The sequence below is a fragment of the Hippocampus comes genome, unplaced genomic scaffold, assembly GCF_001891065.2.
Source record: "Hippocampus comes isolate QL1 unplaced genomic scaffold, H_comes_QL1_v1.1 scaffold132, whole genome shotgun sequence".
Taxonomy (NCBI): Eukaryota; Metazoa; Chordata; class Actinopteri; order Syngnathiformes; family Syngnathidae; genus Hippocampus; species Hippocampus comes.
In genome coordinates, this window is record NW_017805467.1 from 2,649,178 (window position 1) to 2,672,194 (window position 23,017).

Genomic DNA, 23,017 nt, shown 5'->3' on the forward strand with positions numbered 1-23,017 from the left:
TGAGCTATTTGTATGATAAACATCTCTCGGCCCTAAATATCCATCCACCCATCCATTTTCCGATCCGCTTTATCCTCACAAGGGTCGCGGGGGGTGCTGGAGCCTATCCAAGCTGTCTTCGGGCAGTAGGCGGGGGACACCCCGAACCGGTTGCCAGCCAATCACAGGGCACTCCGAGATGAACAACCATCCGCGCTCATACTCACGCCTAGGGACAATTTAGAATGTTCCATTAACCTGTCATGCATGTTGTTGGAATGTGAAAGGAAACCAGAGTACCCAGAGAAAACCCACACAGGCCTGGGGAGAACATGCAAACTCCACACAGGAAGGCCGGAGCTGGAATCGAACCCTGCACCTCTGCACTGTGAGGTCGACGCGCTAAGCACTTGAGCACCGGGCCGCCTGGCCCAAAATATAAAGCAATCAAATAGCAAACATTAGGCACGGCAGTAAATGAGTGTGCCTTCTTGAGCTGCCTGATGATGTATTCTTATGCTGCTGAAAAATACTACTTCATTGCTCATTGCTAGTAACTTTGAAATACTGTATGTCGAGTACATGGTACACTGAGAACCCCTGTTCTTTGAGTGAAGCCTTCACTCTAATGCTATTACACATCCAAATATTGACATAGTTCTTCCATAAAAACATTCAATTGCCCATTCCTGAACTAATTTAAAAGCAATCAATGAAAAAATAGGATACTCCATTAACTATTAAATAACATATTGAGCAATAATTACGCTCTGCGCGTTTGTTGTGGTTTCGTATCTTTGAATGAAAAAAGCTGCAGTGAAATAAACTTTCTGCGGAGCACGATGCAGCAACTCACCAGTGTACACGACTCCGTTGAGCTCGACTGACATGCTTATGCTGTTTGTACCGTTGGTCGTGAGGTTCATGGCAGAGTCCTGCCTGCCGTCTGAAACACCAACAACAAAATGGGGAAGCTGTATTAGCAAAATCAATACCCTCGGGTCAATGTGAAAATGTCTTTGGTCAATGTTGACAGACAAAACCAAAAGTCAGCCAGCAGCAGCACTGACTCCCTTTTGCAACTCTGGTTACATCCTGCATTTGTATTTGTGCATCTACACAGTTAACGTTTTTTGTCACCTTGACATGTGCCATCTGTCCCGAGACAGACTTCTGCAGACATGAAACCAACAGCATGGGGACTAAAGTGTTTGCTAGCATAGGAGGGAATCCCACTCGGGCCCCACAGACATGCGTGGTTGCATGTTTGCTTGCATGTTCGTTACTTTCATACGCTAAACAGGTCAACGTTTAGGTCCACTATCTCACTTACAGGTGTTGAGGTTTGTGGTAACATGTCAAGCATGTGTTTAGACATTCGACACCAACTGAAACTAACCGAAGAGAGTATGAGGAAAGCATGTCACAAAATTCTGAGGTAAAACGGCAAAAGACCCACAGCTGAAAGAGGAAAATACCGTATTGGCCCGAATATAAGACGGCCCTGATTATAAGACGACCCCCTCTTTTTCAAGACTCAAGTTTGAAAAAAGACTTTTTGAACACCAAATTAATTTTTATACAGAAAATAATTACAGTACCTCTGAAACAAATGATTATAACAATATATTTGAGAGAAAAAGCATGTTATTTTGCCTCATTCAAATCTTAATATCTGAACATTTAAATATGGAAACTAAAGTGCAATCACATTCGTAAATGAATGGCTTCTGGTTTTTGAAATGTAAATGACATCATAACTTCTCCTCAGCTGCCGGTTAACCTGGCCGATTTTCAACCCACTTTTCTCCAGATCGTCGCTACGTTTCTCCATTTTCTGTTATCTCTTCTATTATTTTCTTCTCTTTTCTTTCTTACCGCTATTTTTTATTTTTATTTTTCGTGCTACCGCTATTTTTATTTTTATTCTTCGAGACAGGGGTTCACTTTGGCCTCGGGAGTCAAGTTCAGCATTCGCGGCAATGATATCTTACGCCATCAAATGTCGTGAATGGGTATAATGTCTAGACCCCGAATATAAGACGACCCCCACTTTTTCAGTCTCATTTCAATGCGAAAAACACCGTCTTATATTCGGGCCAAGACGGTAACTGCTAATTTGTACATTTGTCAAGTGTTGCACAATTCCATAAGCTAATTCTGGTCCATTTGCTGTTTTTTTTTAAATTATGACTTGATTTACTTGTGTATCACTTTAGAAATGGATATATTACTTAGTTGTCAAAAGGAACTGATTAAATCGACAACTAATCAATTACACTGGTCAACCAATTCTTTCTCTCTCTACTTTTAAATTGGAGTCTGCCAAACCGGATGAACACTTGAGCGTTCCCACACGATCACCTGCCGTTTCCAGTACCTTGTTGGTTGATGCGGATGTTCATTGGTATCTGGGCTGTCATGGCCAGCAAGTTGTGTTGCAGTGCTCTCTGCAGGAGTCGTTGATGCTCCTCTGCTGGCAGTGCCATCTTCTTCTCGGGCGGCTCTCCGGCCTCCAGTTTGTCCCTCAGCTGTTCCAACGCCGCAACCTGAGCTGCCATCGCCGCCTGGGCTGCCGCGGCGGCAGCCACCGAGTGACTCGCCAGGGCTCCCACTGGCATGCGAGGCACACCGACTCCATGGAAAGGCTGGCCGCCCTCTTCTTCTAGACAGCAGGGAGCAAAACAAAAAAAAAAAAGAACTTAACTCCATGTATCATGAGGATCAGTGGGAAAGTAGTTTGTCCTGCTCAGTGGTAGAAAACATGAAACTCGACATAATGAAGCTGTGCCCACATTTTACCTCATTCAACCAAGATGAGAGCAACTACCCCACAAACAATCCCAGCAGAAAAAATACAATCTCCAAGAAAATTCTGCTACCCAGGCGCAGCATTAACAACAAAAATGTCAGAGAGCATCGGTCTCAATGATCCGTTGAAAATTATTTTTTCCAGTCACCACTTCATTGATGCTGCATATTCTTGTTTCTTTGTATTGTAAATATGGAAACCAATGTTTTTCATTTGGAACATTCTATTATCCAGTTTGCTGACGTCGAACCCAAAGACCTCTTCTATACTTTTCCAACAACTCAAATTAGCGCATCGATATCCCCCCCATTTCAACGCCATCAACGCCATTGGTGGCGTGCTCACCCTTCTTGATCTTCTGGATGGGGGTGAGTGAGGCCCCATTGGTGGCTACAGTCAAACCCATGGTGGCTGTGGAGAGCTTTGGCGAAGACAGCATGGTGGGTGTCCCGTTGGGGGAGTATGTGAAGAGGGAGCCGCCGAAGCTCTGTCGTCTGCCTTCCCGTCGATTGCTGTCGATGGCGGCCTGGAGTTCGTTGGGGTTGCTCAGACCCCTCTTGTCACATTCATATGGGTACAGGTACTTCATGTATCTAACGGGAACCACAAATCCATTTTAAAGGCCAAAGCAAACAATGAGATTATTTCGAATGCTTTACAAATAGAAGGCATTTGTGGTGACACTAATTAGGCAGCCTGTGAGCAACCTGACATCATTACAAACGTTGCGGATACTGTATGATACCGGTTTCAAAGTGTGAAAGTAAAGTTATTTCGTGTAATTTATTTTCCGGCAAGTTTTATAAATAAGCTTGGGCAGTTTCGTTTAGCGAATGGTGTGACAACAGTAACGCAAAATAAAGCATACTCATGCAGAAGCTGCTGTTGGCCAAAGCTCACGGCCAGACACTCACACGCAGACGCTTCAATGTTTACAATATGTTCTATATAATTTATGCTTGCAATTTTTTTTTTGTGTTCAAATAAATACAGGGAAGGAGGAGGACACATTGGGATGTCCTTAAGGGGTTGTGCGTGTGTTTACTGACTGTGTGCGGAGGGTGAAGGCTGCACTGGTGATTGAGGTAGGCAGATTAAGTCCCTTGGTGATCTCCCTCCACAGTTTCTTGTTGATGACCTCCACCAGGCCCCCCTTCTCCGTCACCAGCCTGTAGAGCATGTACAGATCCAGGACCTGCTTGGCCATGATGGGAATACGATTCACAGGGGTTCCTGGAACAAGACCTCTTTTGTCAGCATGCAGATTTAAACAAGAGCTCAAATTGCATTCAACGAAATTATCCAACAAATATCTTTTTTTTTTTATTCAGAATGGTCTCATCTATCTCCAAACATCAATTAAGATGGGCGATTGCACTCAGTAATGACCTGCAGAGGGCGCACTCAGCTTCTCCGATCAGGCTCAGCAGACCCACCCAGTCATGCTTCTTGTGACTCACAAGAATTTTGTTTCATAGTAAACACATACATCTTTTGTCTACCATCTTTGGCTCCTGATCTATATCAGCCATGAATCATCAACAACCTGTCACACTAACAAAGTACCTGGTATTTATGAAGAGACAGTGATACTTGAGTATGTCTGATACCAAAACTGGTAAAACACAACGGTTTGCAAATTTTTTTTTTTTTTTTTTTTTTGCTTGGGTGTTGGGTCCAGTGTGTGTGTGTGTGTGTGTGTGTGCGTGTGTGCGACATAGGATGTCAAGGTAAGCCGTATCGGTTTACCTTCATGCCTTGAGCTTCAATTCAATGTATGCCTTTATTTCAAGCACATCCTGGGAATGAGGCTATGTGACCATCAATCAATCATCTCTGAATTGAATAAAGACCCCACCCAGGTGAGCGAAAGATAAACACGCGGCTCCGAGTCGACCCTACATGAGGGATCACTGTCTCCATATCCCCCCCTATAAAGGGAACTGACAAGTACACAGCCGTTCCAATTACAAAGAGACTACCGTTCATAGGAAGTACGTTCTCAAGTACACTCTTAGGAAGAGCGAATTTGGAGAGTTCACAAGGCCGTACTCTGCGTTCTTGATATTGAGAAATGGTCAGTGTCCATCCACACGATTACATTCTTTTTCGTCAATTATTTAATGAACAAAATAAGAACGTGTGAAAATACAAGACCGCTCGCAAGTCACGTGCCTTTTCCAATTATTTTGATTATCATAGATAATATATTATTTCCATTCTTGTTCTTTGAGGAGAGGTGAGGTGCGTGGGGTCCCATTTTGAACACCTGCTCAAGTCACAATGAGTTGCCGTGTTGCTTACCCCTTTTCTGCATGAAGCTGAAGAGGTCATCAAGAAACTCTTTCCTCTTTGGGTCTCCATCCAATTCATACAGCTGTGGAGAGGAAGAGGCGTTAGATGAGGCGTTTGTATTTACAAAACACTGGCACCACTAAGAAAAGATAGTGATCAGCCAAAACAAAAGGATTGCCACTGAGCAGAAAAGAACGTGGTTGCAATAACTGACATAAACGTCAAGACTGTCCAAAAAAAACCCCCAAAAAACGGCTAGCTTTGTCATATAAACCACACCCTAGTCCACATTCATTCATGCAAAGAGAGACATTGGGGAAAATGATTTGGGCCACTCAGGCTTGATGAAAACCTCATGCAGGTCCAGCTGCTGGCGGGGCCCAGATTGCTGGAAAGTTCAGTGAAAGTTTGCAGCAAAAATGAGGTACCCACTCGGGGGAGTACAAGGAGCCTATTGATCGCTGTTTTTTTCAGTGCAGTTTGGCAGCGTAACTGGGATTTGATCCGAATATTAATATCGCACCAACATGGGCATGAGGGCACTGGAGCCTCAGATTGACCTTCACGTTGCATATGAGAGCAAAGGTCACAGGAAGACATTAACCTCTGCACGTACATGACACAACTCACCATTAGGCCCCAGAGCTGAAATGACTATTGATTTTCCAACTGATGGAAAATGTATCTTTTATTAACTATTCTGGTGATCAATTAATCTTTTTGTAGCAACACACCCTGCATCTCGCATCTGAAACCTCTATTTCTAATTCTTACTTGTCTCGCAAGACAATTAAGTGAATCGGATTTTTGTAGTCCTCAAGTGTGAAAGGAATTGCATGATCAATATAATTCGATCTAAGAGAAAATTTGGAAAATTATGGGAGGGTCCCAGGTAATCTTTGTTTTCCTGGCCCAGCCTTTCTGAAAAATGAAGTTAGCGGAAACATGTTGTGTTTAGTGGGCAACACGCATCCAGTGAACAACTGGTATGTTTCATGCATTTGCTAAAAAAGTACATAAGACCATTAAGTCAATGCCAAAACACTCCAGTCTGTAGCAACAGTCATTTATTGACTTTTCATCCCGTGACCTGCAATCGCTGCGTCGCTGACACAGTTCGCTGCAAATTCAAAGCAAATATGTCACCAAGAGCAACAAAAGTACAGAACGCCAGTGTGCGGTTTGTTTGGAGCGCTAAAGTGCTTTGATCGATGCCACCTTATATGGAGTGTCGCGCAGTTACGTGTTCTGTGCTCGCCCCAAAGTTGCCACGGAGAGGAAATGAAAAGCGAGTTCAGCTGAAGCTGTGTGGGATGTGACAGAAGTGGCCTCTAAGCAGTAACAGACTGCCCCTCATTGTAGCATTCAGCCCTCATTAGAGACTTCAAGCTGCCATCAGATCTTATTATCTTGAACGTGTGTGCGCGCGCGTGTGTGCGCGCGCGGGGGGGCGGGGATTGGGGGGTTTGCTGGATTGAATAGGCCTAAATGAGATGGGGTGTGGTGGGGGTGAATTCCTGCTAATGTACAGGGCAGTTTGAGACAAGGGGGAGTTTTAATTACAGGATGCATGCATTTTGTGAAGTGCCGCACCATAAATCTTGGAAATGACCCCCTTACTCCCATCCCCCAGTCCAACTATTCTTTATTTTCTCTACACGCCTCCCTCTCCTTATCACACAGACAAATATTTCCCAAGTGGCTGGTGATTTTACTAGTGGCATGGAGACACGAATGGTGAATCAACCTGTCTTTGAGTACCAGCACCTTCCATGCGCCAACTGGCCTGTAGAGGTACACCCGCACAATCCGATCAAATACAAAAACAAGCTGCCTCCGAAAATTCCTTTAAAAATATAAGGGGTGTGGAGTTTTTGATTGACGGTAAAACGGATATGAACAGAATCATTTTTACGGTTGTTCAGTGCACCCGGTGCTCCACCACTGCAAACTATAACCACAACAATATGCAAAATGATTGAACAATAGTTTGATCATTTGGATTTCATAAGACTGGAAGACGTTGTGGCCAATCAGTGTGTGAGTATAATGCTTCCCTGCACACTAGAGGATTTGTCATCTTCAGGATAAGTTGAGTGTGTGAATTGCACAGTCTCCCTTTGGCTATTCTGTATCCACTTTCAAGTCCCATTCAGTGTTCCCATTTAACACAGACAGGGACACACATCCTGCTTTGTGTCAGACTACAGGCGGCAATCACAGAAGGCCGCACTAATTAGGGAGTAACAGAGCTGAGTCCATGTCCGTCTACTAGAAATGGGACAGTGGGAGCAGTGTAGCAGTTCATTAAGAATTTGGAATGGTTTTGACACAGCACAATTACAGGATGCCCGATGAATCGGTTCTCGATCATTTCACTTCACATTCTAGGACGCCAATTTGCCACCACTGATTGGTTGCGTGTTAGTAAACAAGGCACGATGTTGAGCTCAATTATACAGTGATGTTGGTGCATAAAAGAGGCAAAGGGAACATGAATGATGGCAGATTATGCTCATATGACTGCAGCTCTGAGAGTAATACAAGTGAGATAATAGTTCTTTCTTTTGCTGGGCTCTTAAGCGGAATGTCACCTAATTGCCATTTGCAACCATGACCACAGTGCTGGATGTGCTGTCATCTATAAACAATCACATTTTTGGAGGCTAATGATCCTCTGAATTGGAAACCAGTGACTTGTAATGGGCCAGTGGCATTGTGGTAACTCGGGATATTTATAGATATGAATGAGCATCTGACAAACTTTGCTGCATCGACCATTAGGATTTTTTTTTAATTACTGTATTTGGAAAATTATTGTAGATGTCAGATTAAAGTGTCTGAGTGAAAGTAGCTCATCTTCACATAGCTGACGTCATGCGTTGCTTCGGGCCGCACACGAGTTGAGGCGCCTGCTGTTTGCAGTGAAGAACTACTTTCAGACATGAAGTAATTTCATCAACACAACCGACATGAATAAGCATCAATTCTTCAACTAATGCATTATTTTGGCCATACTATACTTGGTGGGGACGTTATGGCTCAATTCTTCAAGAGAGAAATCAAGCCGAATGGGAAACATCTTTCACCAGGATCCTGTTCAATCTGTCAGGGCAACATCACTCCCAATTTTGAGATTTTCCAAGCACTAAACTACTGGGCGCCTGGACTAATTGGGCGCCTGACTACTTATGTATCCAGTTCTACTGGTCTATTCATCTATAGCACCTTTAAATTCCCTTTTGTCTGTTTCTCGTTTAATTTTCCATGTGCACTGCGATTAGATGATATCGTTTTATGTTTCTTTCTCCCTGGTTCGGTGATCTTAATACTGCTAATGCACAATACAGCTCCTCAGCCACCACGTACACCCGCACACATACCTTATCAGGCAGAGCTGGGTGTGGTTGGTGTCGATTTACTGTATGGTTTTCATGGTTGTAATGTGTGAGAAGGGGCTGGGCCCCCTCCTAGATTAAAGCTCTGCTATTCAGATAAACAAGGAGAAACTAGAAAAACGACAATAAACCGGGCCAACTGGTATCGTTGTGAATCGGTTCATTTCCCTGCAAGAAACCAATTGTAATAAAAACACATTGCATCTTAGCTTTTAAACGTGTCACTGACAAAAGAACAAACATTTTGTTTGGAGGGAAAAAAGGTTCAGATCGGATGGTTTTGGGACACCTTGGCATTCGTACATTTACCACTTCGCAGCCAAGGAAACGCACTCATTTTGTGTCAAAAACGTGGATCAGTTTCCACCCTGGCCATCTATGTAGGTCAGCAACTGCCCTTGTGCTGATAAATTATGAAGAGTCCTCAGACACAAAACAAAGTGGTTTGTGATGAAAATAATCAGGAACTGCAGAGCAGCCTGTTGCTGCAGATTTGCAGTCATGACCATGTTGGTGGAAAGTAATACTGCATGGGGAGGAGATTTATTTCAGTGCAGAGGGGGAAGGTTTGCTCCACGGTTAATGCAAATAGATGTTAGTAAGCCAGCGGCACACAAGTGTCACGTAGCACATAATAAGGGCTTTGCAACAGAAAACCAGAACCCAGAGGAGAGTGGAGTATCGCGTACAACTCTTCAAGCTCTCGATCTGGGGTGGCTGGCTTATAGTTCAAGCATTTTTTTTCATGTTTCATCTTTGATTTGTGACAAAGACTAAAAAAATACATCAAATGTGACGCAATGAAGCAGGGTTTCATCTTTCAGCACGGCGACAACCCAAACATAAACCGAAATCAAAGAGCGGATTGACTGGTACAAGATACAAGTTGTGGATTCAACCAAACAGAGCCCAGACTTGAATCCAATAAAAACATCTGTCGTGACCTGAACACGTTAAACACGTCCGGAGCACTTTCAGGTTCAAGCTTCAAGTCAAATACAGATGAGACAAGCTTAACTCCCTTTGACAAAAACATTCAATTCTGTAATAAAATCATGATTTCAAACGCTTCACCACAGGATACCGTTTATTTCCTTTTCATCTCTGTAGGATTTGAGCAGGTTTAACTGATGTTTTCCACTTGTTTTAAAAGTTTTCAACTTCGGGGGGGGGGGATAAATCTTGTTACACTGGTGGTTGATGTTTTACATTCATCGCAGGATATGACTAAAGACTGACTAAAGTCCTTGAAAAAACATTGGGCATCGAGTCAACGATTGCTCATGCGATGAATCAAGTCATTAAGTTGCGTGATTGCTGGAAATCAACACACCAGATGTGATTTGCATATGTGCAAAGAAAGTCTATACTGCGGTTGTTGCACAACAGAAACCAGATACTGGATTTAAAAATGTTGCTGCTGAACAGGTTACTCCGTTTCTTAATCCAAGTCTGGTCATGTATTTACCCTCCACACGAGATGAAGCGTGAACATTATTTCATCAACTATTTAACAGGAAACCATGCCCCTCTGAAAGAAGGGGGAAAGGATCATGGTAAAGAAAAGCGCAATAAGTAAACTTAGTGAGTACTAGGTGACTCATAAAGGCGGGGGGAGGGGTTATTGTAGCTAAAAGGGGTCCGGGGGTCGAGGAGTTGATCCAGCCTGTGAACACATGATCAGCCATTTTCAAACAGTGCCTTGTATCAGGCAACAGCCGTTTCATGGGTGCCCCAAGTTTCCACAAAATCAAACGTATAAATATTCTTTGATCCAAAGAACAGGGTAACCTTTATCCGAGGTACACTTATGAGCTATGATAAAACTTGACTATGCATGTTAAATACTGTTAAGTTCAGTAAGAAGTGGGTGGAACAGCAGCAGTGAAAGACTCTTACATACTCTTATGTCTTTGCAGCCTGGTTTATACGAAATACAGTAATTCAATTGTTAGGCGTTACTAATGCTGCAATGTGACTATGAACGGGTGAACCATGAGAAACTTCTAAAAAGACTGGCCAGTGTGTATTCTGTGTGTGTTTGTTGCGCGTGAATTTGAGCGTTTTTAAAGAGGTAAGACCCTTCGGTGACCCTCTCGAGTTGCATTTGCAGGGACAGAACGCTACGTACGCGGTTCGACGATTAGCAATCTGACTATATTTCAACAAAGAGCTGAGTCAGAGGGGACAAGTTTTGTGTCAGGGTTCACGAATGGATCATAGTAAGGCCTTGAAATGTGTGCTGGGCATTTAACATTGGCTAACATTCTCTTTTTATCGTGTGACTTGATGGAGCACCGGCAGATCAGCGTACGCACATTGGAAAAGTGTTGTTAATTGCTTACATTTCAAGACACAACTATACAGATGCTTGGTGAAATGTATATAATACAGTATTGTCAATCTCTCAACAAACAATAGATGCATTGAGTAGGCAAAAAAAAAAAAAAAGAAGCATAAAACCAGCCTGTCAAGACAACATTTCCAGCTTGTAAAAGACCACTCCTGGAATCCAGTGTGAACAGCACCTCTTGGAATGTACATCAAACCAAACAGAGGAAACAAGCTCCTTCCCTTCTCAGTCTGATATGACGTGGTTTCTGTATGGAGTGGAATTCAGTAGGAAAAAATGTGGCGCAACAGCAGCGTGACAGAAACATCTCATACGTGTCTCCATACGCTGACATCAATAATGAATCCATCTATGTCCGCGCTTTACAACGTGCCTGACTACCCCTCCCCTCCCTCGAGCACACAATTAACAGCAACAATAGATCTGTTTTACTGCCGTTGCATTCAACATTGTTTTATTGACAGGCCGGATCAAACCCATCATAATCCGCGGTGACCAGCTGACCTCATAAATTCAAGCGCATCGACTTGAGTGTGAGTCGCTGAGCCACCAGCCAAAGACAAACAAGCGCTGTCAAAGACCGATCTGGCATAGCGTGGTCCGTAACAAACTCTCTTTGTGGAAGAGAAAGGTGGCTTTGTATATTTTAAATACACCAAAGAACCATCTTTGCCCTTAATTATTTGGGAGTGTCTACTATCCATTGATTCATTCCTTTTCTACAGCAAATCTTGTCATCAGGTTCGCGGGTGAGCTGGAGTCGATCGCTGAGCTGATTTTGGCAGACGCTGGGTAACTCCTGGACTGATTTTCTCTATCATGTACACTGCTTCAGAAACCCTTTATTTGTGTGGAGGAAATCAAGACCTGGGTGGCACCAAATTTGTAGAATTTCAATGAAAAGAAGACAGAGGTGATGGTGTTTGGTCTCAGTGGTCCTTGTACATCCCATCCGGTAGACTTGGGCCCACTGGCTGCTTATCTTAAGCCAACAGTCTCAAACTTGGGTCTTAAACTGCACATTGATTTTAAATTGGACCGGCAAATTGGTGCCGTTGTTAAACCTAGCCGCTTTCATCTTAGGCAGCTAGCTCAAGTAACACCTCTCCTTTCTCATGAGCACTTTAAAACATTAATTCATGCCTTCGTCACATCCCGGCTGGATTACTGTAATGCACTTTTCTTTTGGACCTACGCTGAACTCTTTCACGCACATTTTCGCAGACCTCTGTTATTTACACATAAAGAGTAACCGTGTCATTAAAAACTTCCACATTGAGACCCATTTGCAAATGTTTGCATTATCATGCTCCAAATGCCCAAAACAACACAAATTTTCACCAATTTTTGTTAAAAAAAAATGTAATTACAGCCCCTTTATGTGCTCACATGAGAATATCAGTGGATGAAGTCGGGGCCGAATGAGCATGTATTCGCTGCTCGCGTTCTGCCAAACTACCATCACATAGCATGTCTTGTACATTTGGATAAGAATCAGAAATAAATGGAGAACAGCCTTCCCAGGCCCGCAACGGCCAGACGTTGTGTATTTGTGGGCAATCCCTTCTAACCACACTGTTGAAGACGAGCATCGTAATCATAGGGGCCAAAACTCAGGCAAGGCCAAGCTGAATGTAGTGGCGGTTAGGAAGGTCAAAGAAGCCCAGAAGTCAACCCTTCAGTGTAATTTTTTTGTCAATTATCCATGGGGAACATTCTTCAAGTCAACGCCTGAATGTGTATGTAATATATAATCATTAAATTAGACTTCTTTGATAAAGTTATTTATTCAAAGCCGGCGCAAAAGATGCAAAGCAGATGGCGGAAGAGAGGAATGTCTGTCCAAGGACACTGATGCAAGCAAGAAGACATACATGGAGATATTTAATCTAAACCAGAAGGGCTGACAAACCTGAGGTTTTGGTTACACCGTCACTCAGGGTGATAGACGAGCAGTGCGTTGAGTTTAATGGTTGACAGCCCAGGCCTTTAAACCATATCTGGCCCACCCAGCCCGAATGCAGGCCTGATATCTCTGCGGCTCATCAAAGATGAAAATGTTGTGGCTACCTCGCCTAGCCCACCACTAATCAATAGGTGGGGGCTCTGCAATTTGACCAAAAGCAACTCCTCAATTTGTCCTACACATACTTGCGCAAAATCAAAACAAAACCAAATGGACAAGATTACGTCGATGTGTCCACGTACACACAAGACTTTCACTTCTGACATCCACATCATTCTTTACCATTCTCACGAAAGACAAGTGCAGAATTTCACAAACAACATACAGTGCCATAAAAATATTTACTCTCACCTCTAATTTTTTTATTTTTGGGGGGGGGGCCTAGTTTGCCCACTTTAAAGTTTAGGATCAGCAAACACACACACACACACACACACACACACACACACACACACACACACACAGTATATATACATACATAATAATGTAGAGAGAGAGAGAGAGAGAGAGAGAGAGAGAGAGAGAGAGAGAGAGAGAGAGAGAGAGAGAAAATCAGACAAAGATAACCCATGTAAACATGAAATGCAATTTTTTTTAATGGTAACTATGTATTGAGGGGGACATTTCTATTCAAAGCAACCTGGCCCTGTGTGAAGAAGTACTCGCCTCCTTACATTGATAACTGCTTTGGACCACTGTCAGCAGCAACAACTAAAATCAAGCATTTCTGTACCTCGCAAATGTGTCTTTCACATATCTTCCTAAGAGAATTGATTTAATTCAGCACCTATGGAGAGACATTTAGAGTCTTCAATGAACCGAACATGCGTGCCCTTTCAGGGTTACTATCCCACAGCATTTCAATCAGATTCAAGTCCGGACTTTAACTAGGCCACTCCAAAATCTTAGTATCATTAGTTGTTTCAAGCCATTCTGAAGTTGACTTGTTTGTGTGTTTTGGATTGTTGTCCTGGTGGAAAAGCGAAATACACTTCAGCGTGAGGTCACAAACTGAAGGCCAAACAATCTCCTTCAGAATTTTCAGGTAAAGAAAGCAGATATCATGATTCCTTCAATCACAGCAAGCCATCCAGGTCCTGAGGTACCATTGCAGCCCCAGACCACCAGATGATCATCACCATGTTTTACTGTTGTATGATATTTTTTTCTGAAATGCTGTGTCACATTTATGCCAGAGGTAAGGAGACGCAGATCGTCCAAAACTTTTGTTCAGTCAGTTCATAGATTGTTCTTCTCAAAGGCTTGGGAATTATTCTGATATTTTGGAACACTGCAATGGATGTAATTTTTGCACAGTCTCTTCCTGATTGCTGAGTAATGAACAATGTCCCTAACTGAGGTGAGGGAGGCCTGCAGTTCTTTAGGTTTTGTCCTGCGTTCCTTTGGCATATACATTACATACACAAACAACCATTCACACTTATAGTAGATTCACGCCTGTGGACATCCATTTAAAGTCTTCAGTGAACCTAACACACCGGTTTTTGAATATGGGAGGAAGTTGGAGTACCTGCAGAAAACCCATGCAAGCACCGGGAGAATATGCAAACTCCATGCAGGAATCCTGGAACCAGAGTCTATCTAAGAACATCAGAGCTGTGAGGCCGATATGTTTAAAATGTTTAATATCAAGTCATACATTGGAAAAGAATAATGCATATTTGTATTTGATACACAACATACATACAGGAAAAGAAGGTGCATTTTCAACGAGGTCAGTGTGTTATGAAAGAAAAGAGTATGTGTGTGCATGTGTTTGCGAGTGTGAGTAATGCGAACACCTTGCCTTGGTAATTATGGATCCAACACCTAATGGGTTCCTGAGTGACAATGACAAGTTCGCTGTGCTTTTCATCCTGTTGGGGCTTTTCATTGTGCAGCCTTATTGAAAATCCGATGTCTATTTTCTGCTCCCAAGTCCAGTGACATTTCGCACAAAGAGCCTTTCCAACCTTGAAAATGCTTGGCCAAGAATTTCAACGTCTGACCCAGCACTTAATTGATTCTTTCAAGACTTAACGCTACCTTTTCAGGGACATCTGAAGGCAACATCGGAATTTCAACACTTTAGTTCAAATGAATGCCTTTAGGTGGGTCATTGTATGGGAACATGCAACATTTGTTTGTGTGTCGGCTCTGTGTGCATACAGCGAACATCTACATCCAGGCTTGTATTATGACACAAGGCCACAAGGCGAGAAGGCAAGCAGCACCCTTGTTGTTTGGAGAGAAAATACATGTCTCATACTATATGGTGGGAAAGACAATGGAGGACGTGGAGCATATGAGTCTTGCTGTTGCTCAAGAAATGGTCATTTCCTCATTTCCTATGTGAGCGCCCGAGGTTTACAACCAGGGGCAGGAATCACAGGGAATTTGTCAAAGTCTAATGTTAAAAAAATACAGTATCTAAAGAAAGAAGGCGCTGGACTCCAACTTGTTTTCTGTTTTTTTTTTCTGTTTACGTTTCCTACTTCATTCTCCCTTTCCCTCTCCGTATTGAGTGGTTGCCAGTTTCCAGTGTTAGTTGGCTGCACAATTCTTGACATCAGCATCACAACACATTTAAGGCGCTGGACGTGGCTCAAATACCGCTCAGTGCTCCTGTCAAAACGACCTTGTATTACACACTCTACTTGGCTCAGCTTCAAAGCTCAACGTCAACTGGCTGTTGTTTTGCAGCTCCTAATCTTTTTTCTTGTGCTGCACCCCCCCCCAACACACACACACACACACACACACACACACGCACACACACACACACACACACACACACACACACACACACTGAACAGGAAGAGTGCAACAGGTCCTCATGCAGCCCTGTCTTTGTTCTGCAGCCTTTTGTTTTCACAACACAAACAATACCCATTAAGCCTTGTTTTCCTTTTGTTAAATCCATACCACTGCACAGGGATGTGTAAGGGCAATTAAATGACAACTAGCCAAAACCTTGGAATTCATTCATGGAAATTTTATATTCTAGTGTTAATAACCTAGAATTAAACCAAATGATGAACCAGAGTTAAATCATTAATTACTCGGGGGAACAATTTTTAAAATAAATGTTGAGTTTGATTTTTATGTGAATTGCAATTAAAACTGGTACGTTGATTTCAAAATTGCATTCGATTTTTTTTGTAGCGCATCAATTTTTACTCTCCACAGCTTACCAGCTTGGTTCACAAGCAATATTCCAATGATTAGCTGGAGTAAGACTTGCCAGCTAATTACAATCCGACTCATCTGCAGCTATGTGGCAACTTGTTTGTGCTGTCACAATGGAGCCAATTGTGTGCAGCTCCCAGTAGGTCAATACTATCAATATCCGCAAATGGAAAGCTAGCATAGTAGGAATTGAAGAGGATTAGTGCTGGCTTTTCTCTTAACCTTGTAACCATGGACATGCCGTTTTAAGTTCTATTTCATTTAATGCTGTTTTGAAGTTTTCAAAGCAGGTAAGTAACTATTATGTCTTAGTTTTTATTTCCAGACACACTGTACACATTTATTTCATATAGAAAAAAAACGCGGACTTCATAGCTCAAAAACCTCACGATTAGTTCAAAACAGACCCAACTCAACAAAAATTCTGTTCCCCTGTGTTGTCTAACAGCTTCACTTCTCCAATGGAGTGTTTCGTCCTTTGTGCTAAAAAGAGTAACCCGGAATCCCATGTGGTCAACCATACTGGAAGTCAGTTTCGCCTTTTCTTTGCGGACGCCGGTACGCTGATCAAAGTGAATATTTAGATTATGCAAGTTCATGTTTTTTGTGGACTTTAACAGTCTGTAGTGATGGTGAGGTACGTAGAGACTTTGGACAGGCAGGCGAGATTGAGGCGGTATGCCGACAAATTGCAGTCGATGTGCAATTTGGATCTGTACAAACTTCAACACGGAGACTTGATTGCTGTCCCAAAAGTACTGCCCAGCGTGGCTTATATCACTCTTTTCAATGGCCTCATTTTCCACCCAAATCTATTTTGTGAACTAAAGGACTTTCAAATGATCAAAGTGTGGCGGCTTGCAGATGAGGTTTGTGTCCGACTGGGTTCACTTTGTGTGTGTTTAACATTTTCAAGACACAGCACTACCGAAGAAATAAGATGCATGCTCAACAGGAAATCAGTCTTCTGGTTTCATAATTTTGAAATAGGCCTACCCTGCTAAAAAAACAGCATAGATCAGCATGGTTTTGTTTTGTTTTCATGCTGTTCTCACCAGCTACTAGCAGGACAACTAGCATGACCGACACAACAAAACCACACTGGTCTATGTTTTTCTTTTTTTGTTTTCTAATTAAGGAGATGAAAATATTACCATAAAAAAATAGAACAAAGACGGATCGTATTTGAGGGGGTAAATAGTTTATCTGTCACAAAGTGCTAAGAGCAAATTCGGAAACAGTCGGGGTTTGGTCAATTTGATGTATAGACAGCCAAAATTGTCTTCGTCACTCACTTTTCTTCTGGGTGTCAAATTTCTTGTTTGTAATTATTTTCAAGAGTTTACCGGTTAGTTATCCCCACACCCATGACTATTAAAGCCAACAATGACACACGTAGAAGGCATGGCAAACTTCCTTTGTGCTTCACCGAACAATAACAAATGACACTTTGTAGTGGAGTTTGACTTCCAAAATGGACTCCAGCAGTGCACTCTATTGTTACATGGGTTAAGGACTAATTCAATTACAGGGACAATATCTACGTATGGTTAAAATACATCGACAGCCTGGTGAAATGAATTACGACAAGGCGATCTAAAGGATTCCAAACAAATTTGGGTGGAATACAAAGCCAACAAGCACTTATTGGACAGCTGTATCAGCAAAAAGCCGACAGGCAATCCCAATAAGTGTCGCTCCCACTTGGCTCTCATTCAAAAGCTATACTTCCTGTAGACCCAGTCAACCCCATCCCCCTCACAGAGTCTTGTGTATGTTGTGTGTGTGTGTGTGTGTGTGTGTGTGTGTGTGTGTGTGTGTGTGTGTGTGTGTGTGTGTGTGTGTGTGTGTGTGTGTGTGAGCAATTTAATGTTTAATGCCAAATGCCCTCCACTCACCCTGATCATGGTGAGTGCCATGAATTTTTAAAGACATCCCTTCTTTACTGTCCATCTGGGCTCCATCTGCCCTCGCTGCTGGTGTTTAAGGCCCACACAGACTAAACTTCAAAAGATGTCGGCTGGCCTCTGAACCTTTTGGGCCTGATGAGGATACTGCTTATCAACATGAACCATTTTTTGGAGGGCTGAAGCAAAGACAAAATCATTCAAAAGTGAACCCAAAAGGAAAAAGGAAAAGTCAACATCAAACTCATTTGTGTTTCTACATGATTGAATTCCTGCAGTGACAAAAGAAAGCCTTAACAGAAAGGAAACATAAGGACAAACCTGAACAATAAATGTGGATGAGCCAACATATATAACGTACATGTATTTCATACTAAAATACTGGCATGTGACAACTATGGATTGATCCAGATTCTATGGTCTGTTAATCTATAGTTCAGAGCTGCACACAGGTTGCACACAATTATTTACCATTATAGATCTGTTCGTCCTCAACCCGATGACACACAATAGGTCAAGGACTCACTTTTTGTAGGTTACCAGGGCTGGGTGAAATAGCTTAAATAAACCTCAAACCAATGACAAAAATTTCAGTTCCAATTTCAATCGATTTTTCTCCCGTCCTTCAGTTAAAGAAAACCCAAATGAGCACGAAAAAACAATATTTGCTTTGTGACGTTTTTTTCCCTTTTGGAATTTGCTTTAGAGCAGCCAACTTCACCTACATAACATCTAGTTTGCATTTCCATATTTTTCAAGAACATTACTGTGTGACGGTTATTGCAGCGTATGATATACAGTGGTTGGATAAAAAAAAATAACGCATACTGTTCAAATGCACAACACAATCATTACTCTAGAATGAGGATTGTTAATAAATTATGGATTCTTTTTTTTTTGTTGTTGTAACATATTCATTGCAACAAGCTTGAAATTATGCATGCAGTTGCATCCTGAATCAATGTAGATGAGATTTCAATGTGTCTGTATCTATAAATGAATTAATCTTTTATCGATTCGGTCTGTTTTCAACAGTAATAACCAAAGCAAGACTATGAAATCACATTAACCGGATCTTAAAATTCCAAATTAAGATATCCTGTATTTTGCAAATAAACAAATAACATTGTTGATAGATTGGATTAGATCAGGGGTGTCAAACTCATTTTTGTCATGGGCCACTTTTGAGTTACATCTTCCCTCAGAGGGCTGTTATGACAGTGAAACCACAAAAATGTTTAATCACATTTGTAAGGGAAACAAAATTCTTGCAAAATATCAACGTCATTTATTACACATGACAAGTTGACATTTCGGTACATTTTTTAGCAAGGATCATGCAAGTTGACACATATGATTTTCTTTCGGAGGGCCATATAAAATGATGTGGTGGGCCGGATCTGGCCCCCGTGCCTTGAGTTTGACACAGGTGGATTAGATAATATAAACACAGGCTCAAAATTGGGAATTCGCCGTGGTTCCAGCCAGACCTATGTGACAAGTGTCCTCAATCACGCAATCATTTATTTCAGTGTTTTATGTTTGCCTGTCCGTCATGATAGCTTAGCAATTAGCATGGCTTCTCCATCTTTCTCCCCGCCCTGGTTTCGCCGATAACGATACTCGTCAGAAGTGTCTCTTATCCGCTGCCATGTCGGTAATGATTAGAGACGTGTGCTATGATGATACCAGAGGTAAAGTGAACTTGCGGCTGCGCATCATGTTTCGTCATGATATCTAACCAGCTGAAGCTCACAGGGAGCTTTGGCAGCGCAAGATAGCAATCACCAAGCATTCTCCGCTCCAAACAGCGGGGAGGTTGATCAGCTGTGCAATGTGAACATATAGGGTTTCATTATTTATTCTCCACAATGTAGAGTTAATTTCATCATATTGATTTATGAAACGTGTATTGGTCAGTGTCTTGGTGACCCGACACAGTGCCGCACTAGACACTGGACTGCTTTGAAATATCCGGAGAAATCAGAATTACGGCCCTAACGAGGTAGAATTCAGATATTTCCGTAACAAAATGCGGACAATCCGTATCATTTGGCAGCTCTGTTGCTTTAAAACGGTAGGCCCTCCATCCCTCTCATATTTTTTTTTCTGCTGTAGTGTTGTACAAGTGAGGCAAGACGACTTCAGCAAAATACTTTGTATTTGTGCCTTAGAAGGATATAGCTCAGGTCAAAAGTTTCCATCATGTCAATAAGTTGCTGCTTTTGCAACAGATAAAGAATGTCTTTGGCAACGATTAGGATGAGTCACTCCGATTGCCTTTCACCAGGATTTCCTTTCCTTTTGATTGCAAAAAAGGGTGAAGAAAGAAAATGATTCCACCCATCCGTCTATTTCTCAGTGGCAATTAAAATCACAAGTCATCTTTTTTTCTAAATAGATGCTTGAGAGGTAGGAGAAGCCTCTAAACATCGCGGAAAAAGTATCTAATTTGGCTTTTTGAGCATTATTCTGTTTGCAGCCATGTTGAGAAAGTCAGTGGGGATGCACATTGAAAGACAGAAGCTATTGAAAAAAAAATGTTTTAAAATCGTTCTGACAAAAAAAAAAAAAAAAAAACATTTACCCAGCATCAAATTTCCTGAATTAAAAGGAATGACTGAAGAAGATACACCACGTTATTACAAAGGATCAGACTAACACCTTCACAGTCTGACCTTGCACACACACATTTTTGGCTCAGGCAGCACTGAGGGTGACCTCTGCAAATGACACACGCTCAATCACGTGCATGCTGGCAAACAAAAATAGTCCTCGGACCGACAAGTCATTACTTTTCAAAGAAAATAGAATAAAAAAAACACCCACACACAACAAAAAACTTGATTGGGGAAATCTTGGCTTTGGACATTAGAGACGGAAGTTTTTACGTTTTCAATGAGAAGTCTCTGGTACTTGGCACGACTCATGGGCATAAACACATGAACAGCCATGATGTTCATATCACAGCAGTCCAATATACTGAAAATGTCCATCTATAATACTTGCCCATCAGGGCGTTCATGGATGACCTCACAGTCACGACAGAATCAGTCCCAGGCTGCCGGTGGATTCTGAAGGGACTCGAAAAGCTGGTGGAGTGGGCCCGGATGCGTTTCAAACCCGCCAAATCCAGATCAATGGTGCTGAGGAAAGGGAAGGTAGAAGACAAGTTCCGGTTTAACATCTCAGGCACAGCCATTCCAACTATCACAGAAAAGCCAGTCAAGAGCCTGGGAAAGGTCTTTGACTGCTCTCTGAGAGACACAACATCTATCCAGTCAGCATGTACTGAGTTGGATGGCTGGCTGAAATCCGTGGACAAGTCCGGCCTACCTGGGAAGTTTAAAGCATGGGTTTACCAACATGGCATTCTCCCCAGGATCCTGTGGCCCCTCCTTGTCTACGCGGTCCCTATCTCTACAGTTGAGACCTTAGAGAGGAGAGTCAGCAACCACCTCCGGAGATGGCTGGGGCTACCAAGGAGCCTGAGCAGCATTGCACTCTACGGGAACACCAACAAACTGCAACTGCCCTTCAAGTCCTTGGAGGAGGAATTCAAGGTATCGAGAGCCAGAGAAGTGGTTCAGTACAGGGACTCAAGTGATCCGATGGTGGCTAAAGCAGGGATCCAAGTGAGGACTGGCAGGAATTGGAAGGCAGAGGAAGCAGTTCAAGAGGCAGATGCAAGGCTGCGTCACAGGAGCCTGGTGGGAGTGGTCACACGAGGTCGAGCTGGGCTAGGATCTTTTCCAACCCCCCAAATGAACACCAAGGGGAAGGAAGGGCGACATCTTGTTCAGGAGGAGGTGAGAGCAGCAGTGGAGGAGACGAGAACCTGCAAGGCAGTGGGAATGAAGCAACAGGGAGCTTGGACGAGATGGGAGAATGCGGTTGAGAGGAAAGTGACCTGGGCTGAGCTCTGGAAAGCCGAGCCTCAACGCATAAAATTCCTTATCCGGGCAGTGTATGATGTGCTGCCAAGCCCGTCAAACCTGTACACATGGGGCATAGCAGAGACACCAGCATGCCCATTGTGTTCCAAGCGAGGAACCCTGGAACACATCCTCAGTTGCTGTACAAGGGCACTTGGAGATGGACGGTACAGGTGGAGGCATGACCAAGTCCTTAAGACCATCGCTGAAGCCATCAGCACAGGACTTGAGTGGGCAAAGCAGTTCCGACCCTCCAAGAAAACCATTGCCTTTGTCAGAGCTGGGGACACGGCAACTCCTGCCAGAAGAACATCCTCTGCAGGCATTCTGACGTCTGCAAGAGACTGGCAGTTGTTGGTGGACCTTGAACATCAGCTGAAGTTCCCCAGCCATATTGCAGTCACCACTCTGCGACCAGACATTGTCCTGGTGTCTGAGTCCACCAAGCAAGCTGTCCTGCTGGAGCTGACAGTTCCGTGGGAAGATCGCTTGGAAGAGGCCTTTGAGAGGAAACTCTCCAAGTACGCAGGACTGGTCAGCAATTGTCAGCAGGCTGGTTGGAGAGCAAGGTGTTTCCCCGTGGAAGTTGGATGCAGAGGATTTGCAGCCCGTTCCTTGGCCAGAGCCTTCAGCAGTTTCGGCATCGAGGGAGAGAGAAAGAGGAGAGCCATACGCAGTATCACTGATGCGGCTGAGAGAGCCTCAAGATGGCTGTGGCTCAAAAGAGGGGAGCCATGGAGTCATGGTAGCTAGTTAGCCATCTGGACACAAGCTGGGGTCTGATCAGCCCTGGTTGGGTCACCTGGGGGAGGGCGTATGATGTTGAGAGACCCGAAACGCCCTATGATCTCAGGAATACATCACTGATGATGTGTCCAGATAGGCATCAGTAGATGTATGTACACAACAATAAATTGACCTCAAAGATCATAGATTGATCAATAAATAATTTTTATTTAAAATGTTATGAGACGACAAACTCACCTATTTTTGCTGTGAAATCGGTTTAGGTATTTAAGCTTAATTCCATAGTATTGGCTATGAGCCCTAAAACTATACATTAAACACCTCTATGTTTTCAACATGACAAATGCTGTGGTAATTTAAATGTAAAATTATAAAAACTATTAAAATTGATTAATCTATCATCTTAAGGGTTTTTATAATTTTACATTTAAATTAC

The 23,017-nt window shown here is 42.8% G+C and overlaps 1 protein-coding gene across 3 annotated transcripts in view; it reads right to left on the minus strand.

Moving 5' to 3' along the window:
* Window positions 1-23,017, minus strand: part of arid3a (AT-rich interactive domain 3A) — a 54,591-nt gene that overhangs the window by 5,340 nt on the left and 26,234 nt on the right. For 2 of the 3 annotated variants that reach the window (XM_019875336.1, XM_019875337.1), the window contains exons 4-8: window positions 5,096-5,168; window positions 3,841-4,024; window positions 3,137-3,384; window positions 2,360-2,644; window positions 836-925 (exon numbers count right to left, since the gene is read on the minus strand). In XM_019875336.1, the coding sequence (XP_019730895.1) occupies window positions 836-925; window positions 2,360-2,644; window positions 3,137-3,384; window positions 3,841-4,024; window positions 5,096-5,168 (880 nt within the window). The remainder of the gene's footprint in view (window positions 1-835; window positions 926-2,359; window positions 2,645-3,136; window positions 3,385-3,840; window positions 4,025-5,095; window positions 5,169-23,017) is intronic. The other variant, XM_019875338.1, reaches the window with a different exon arrangement.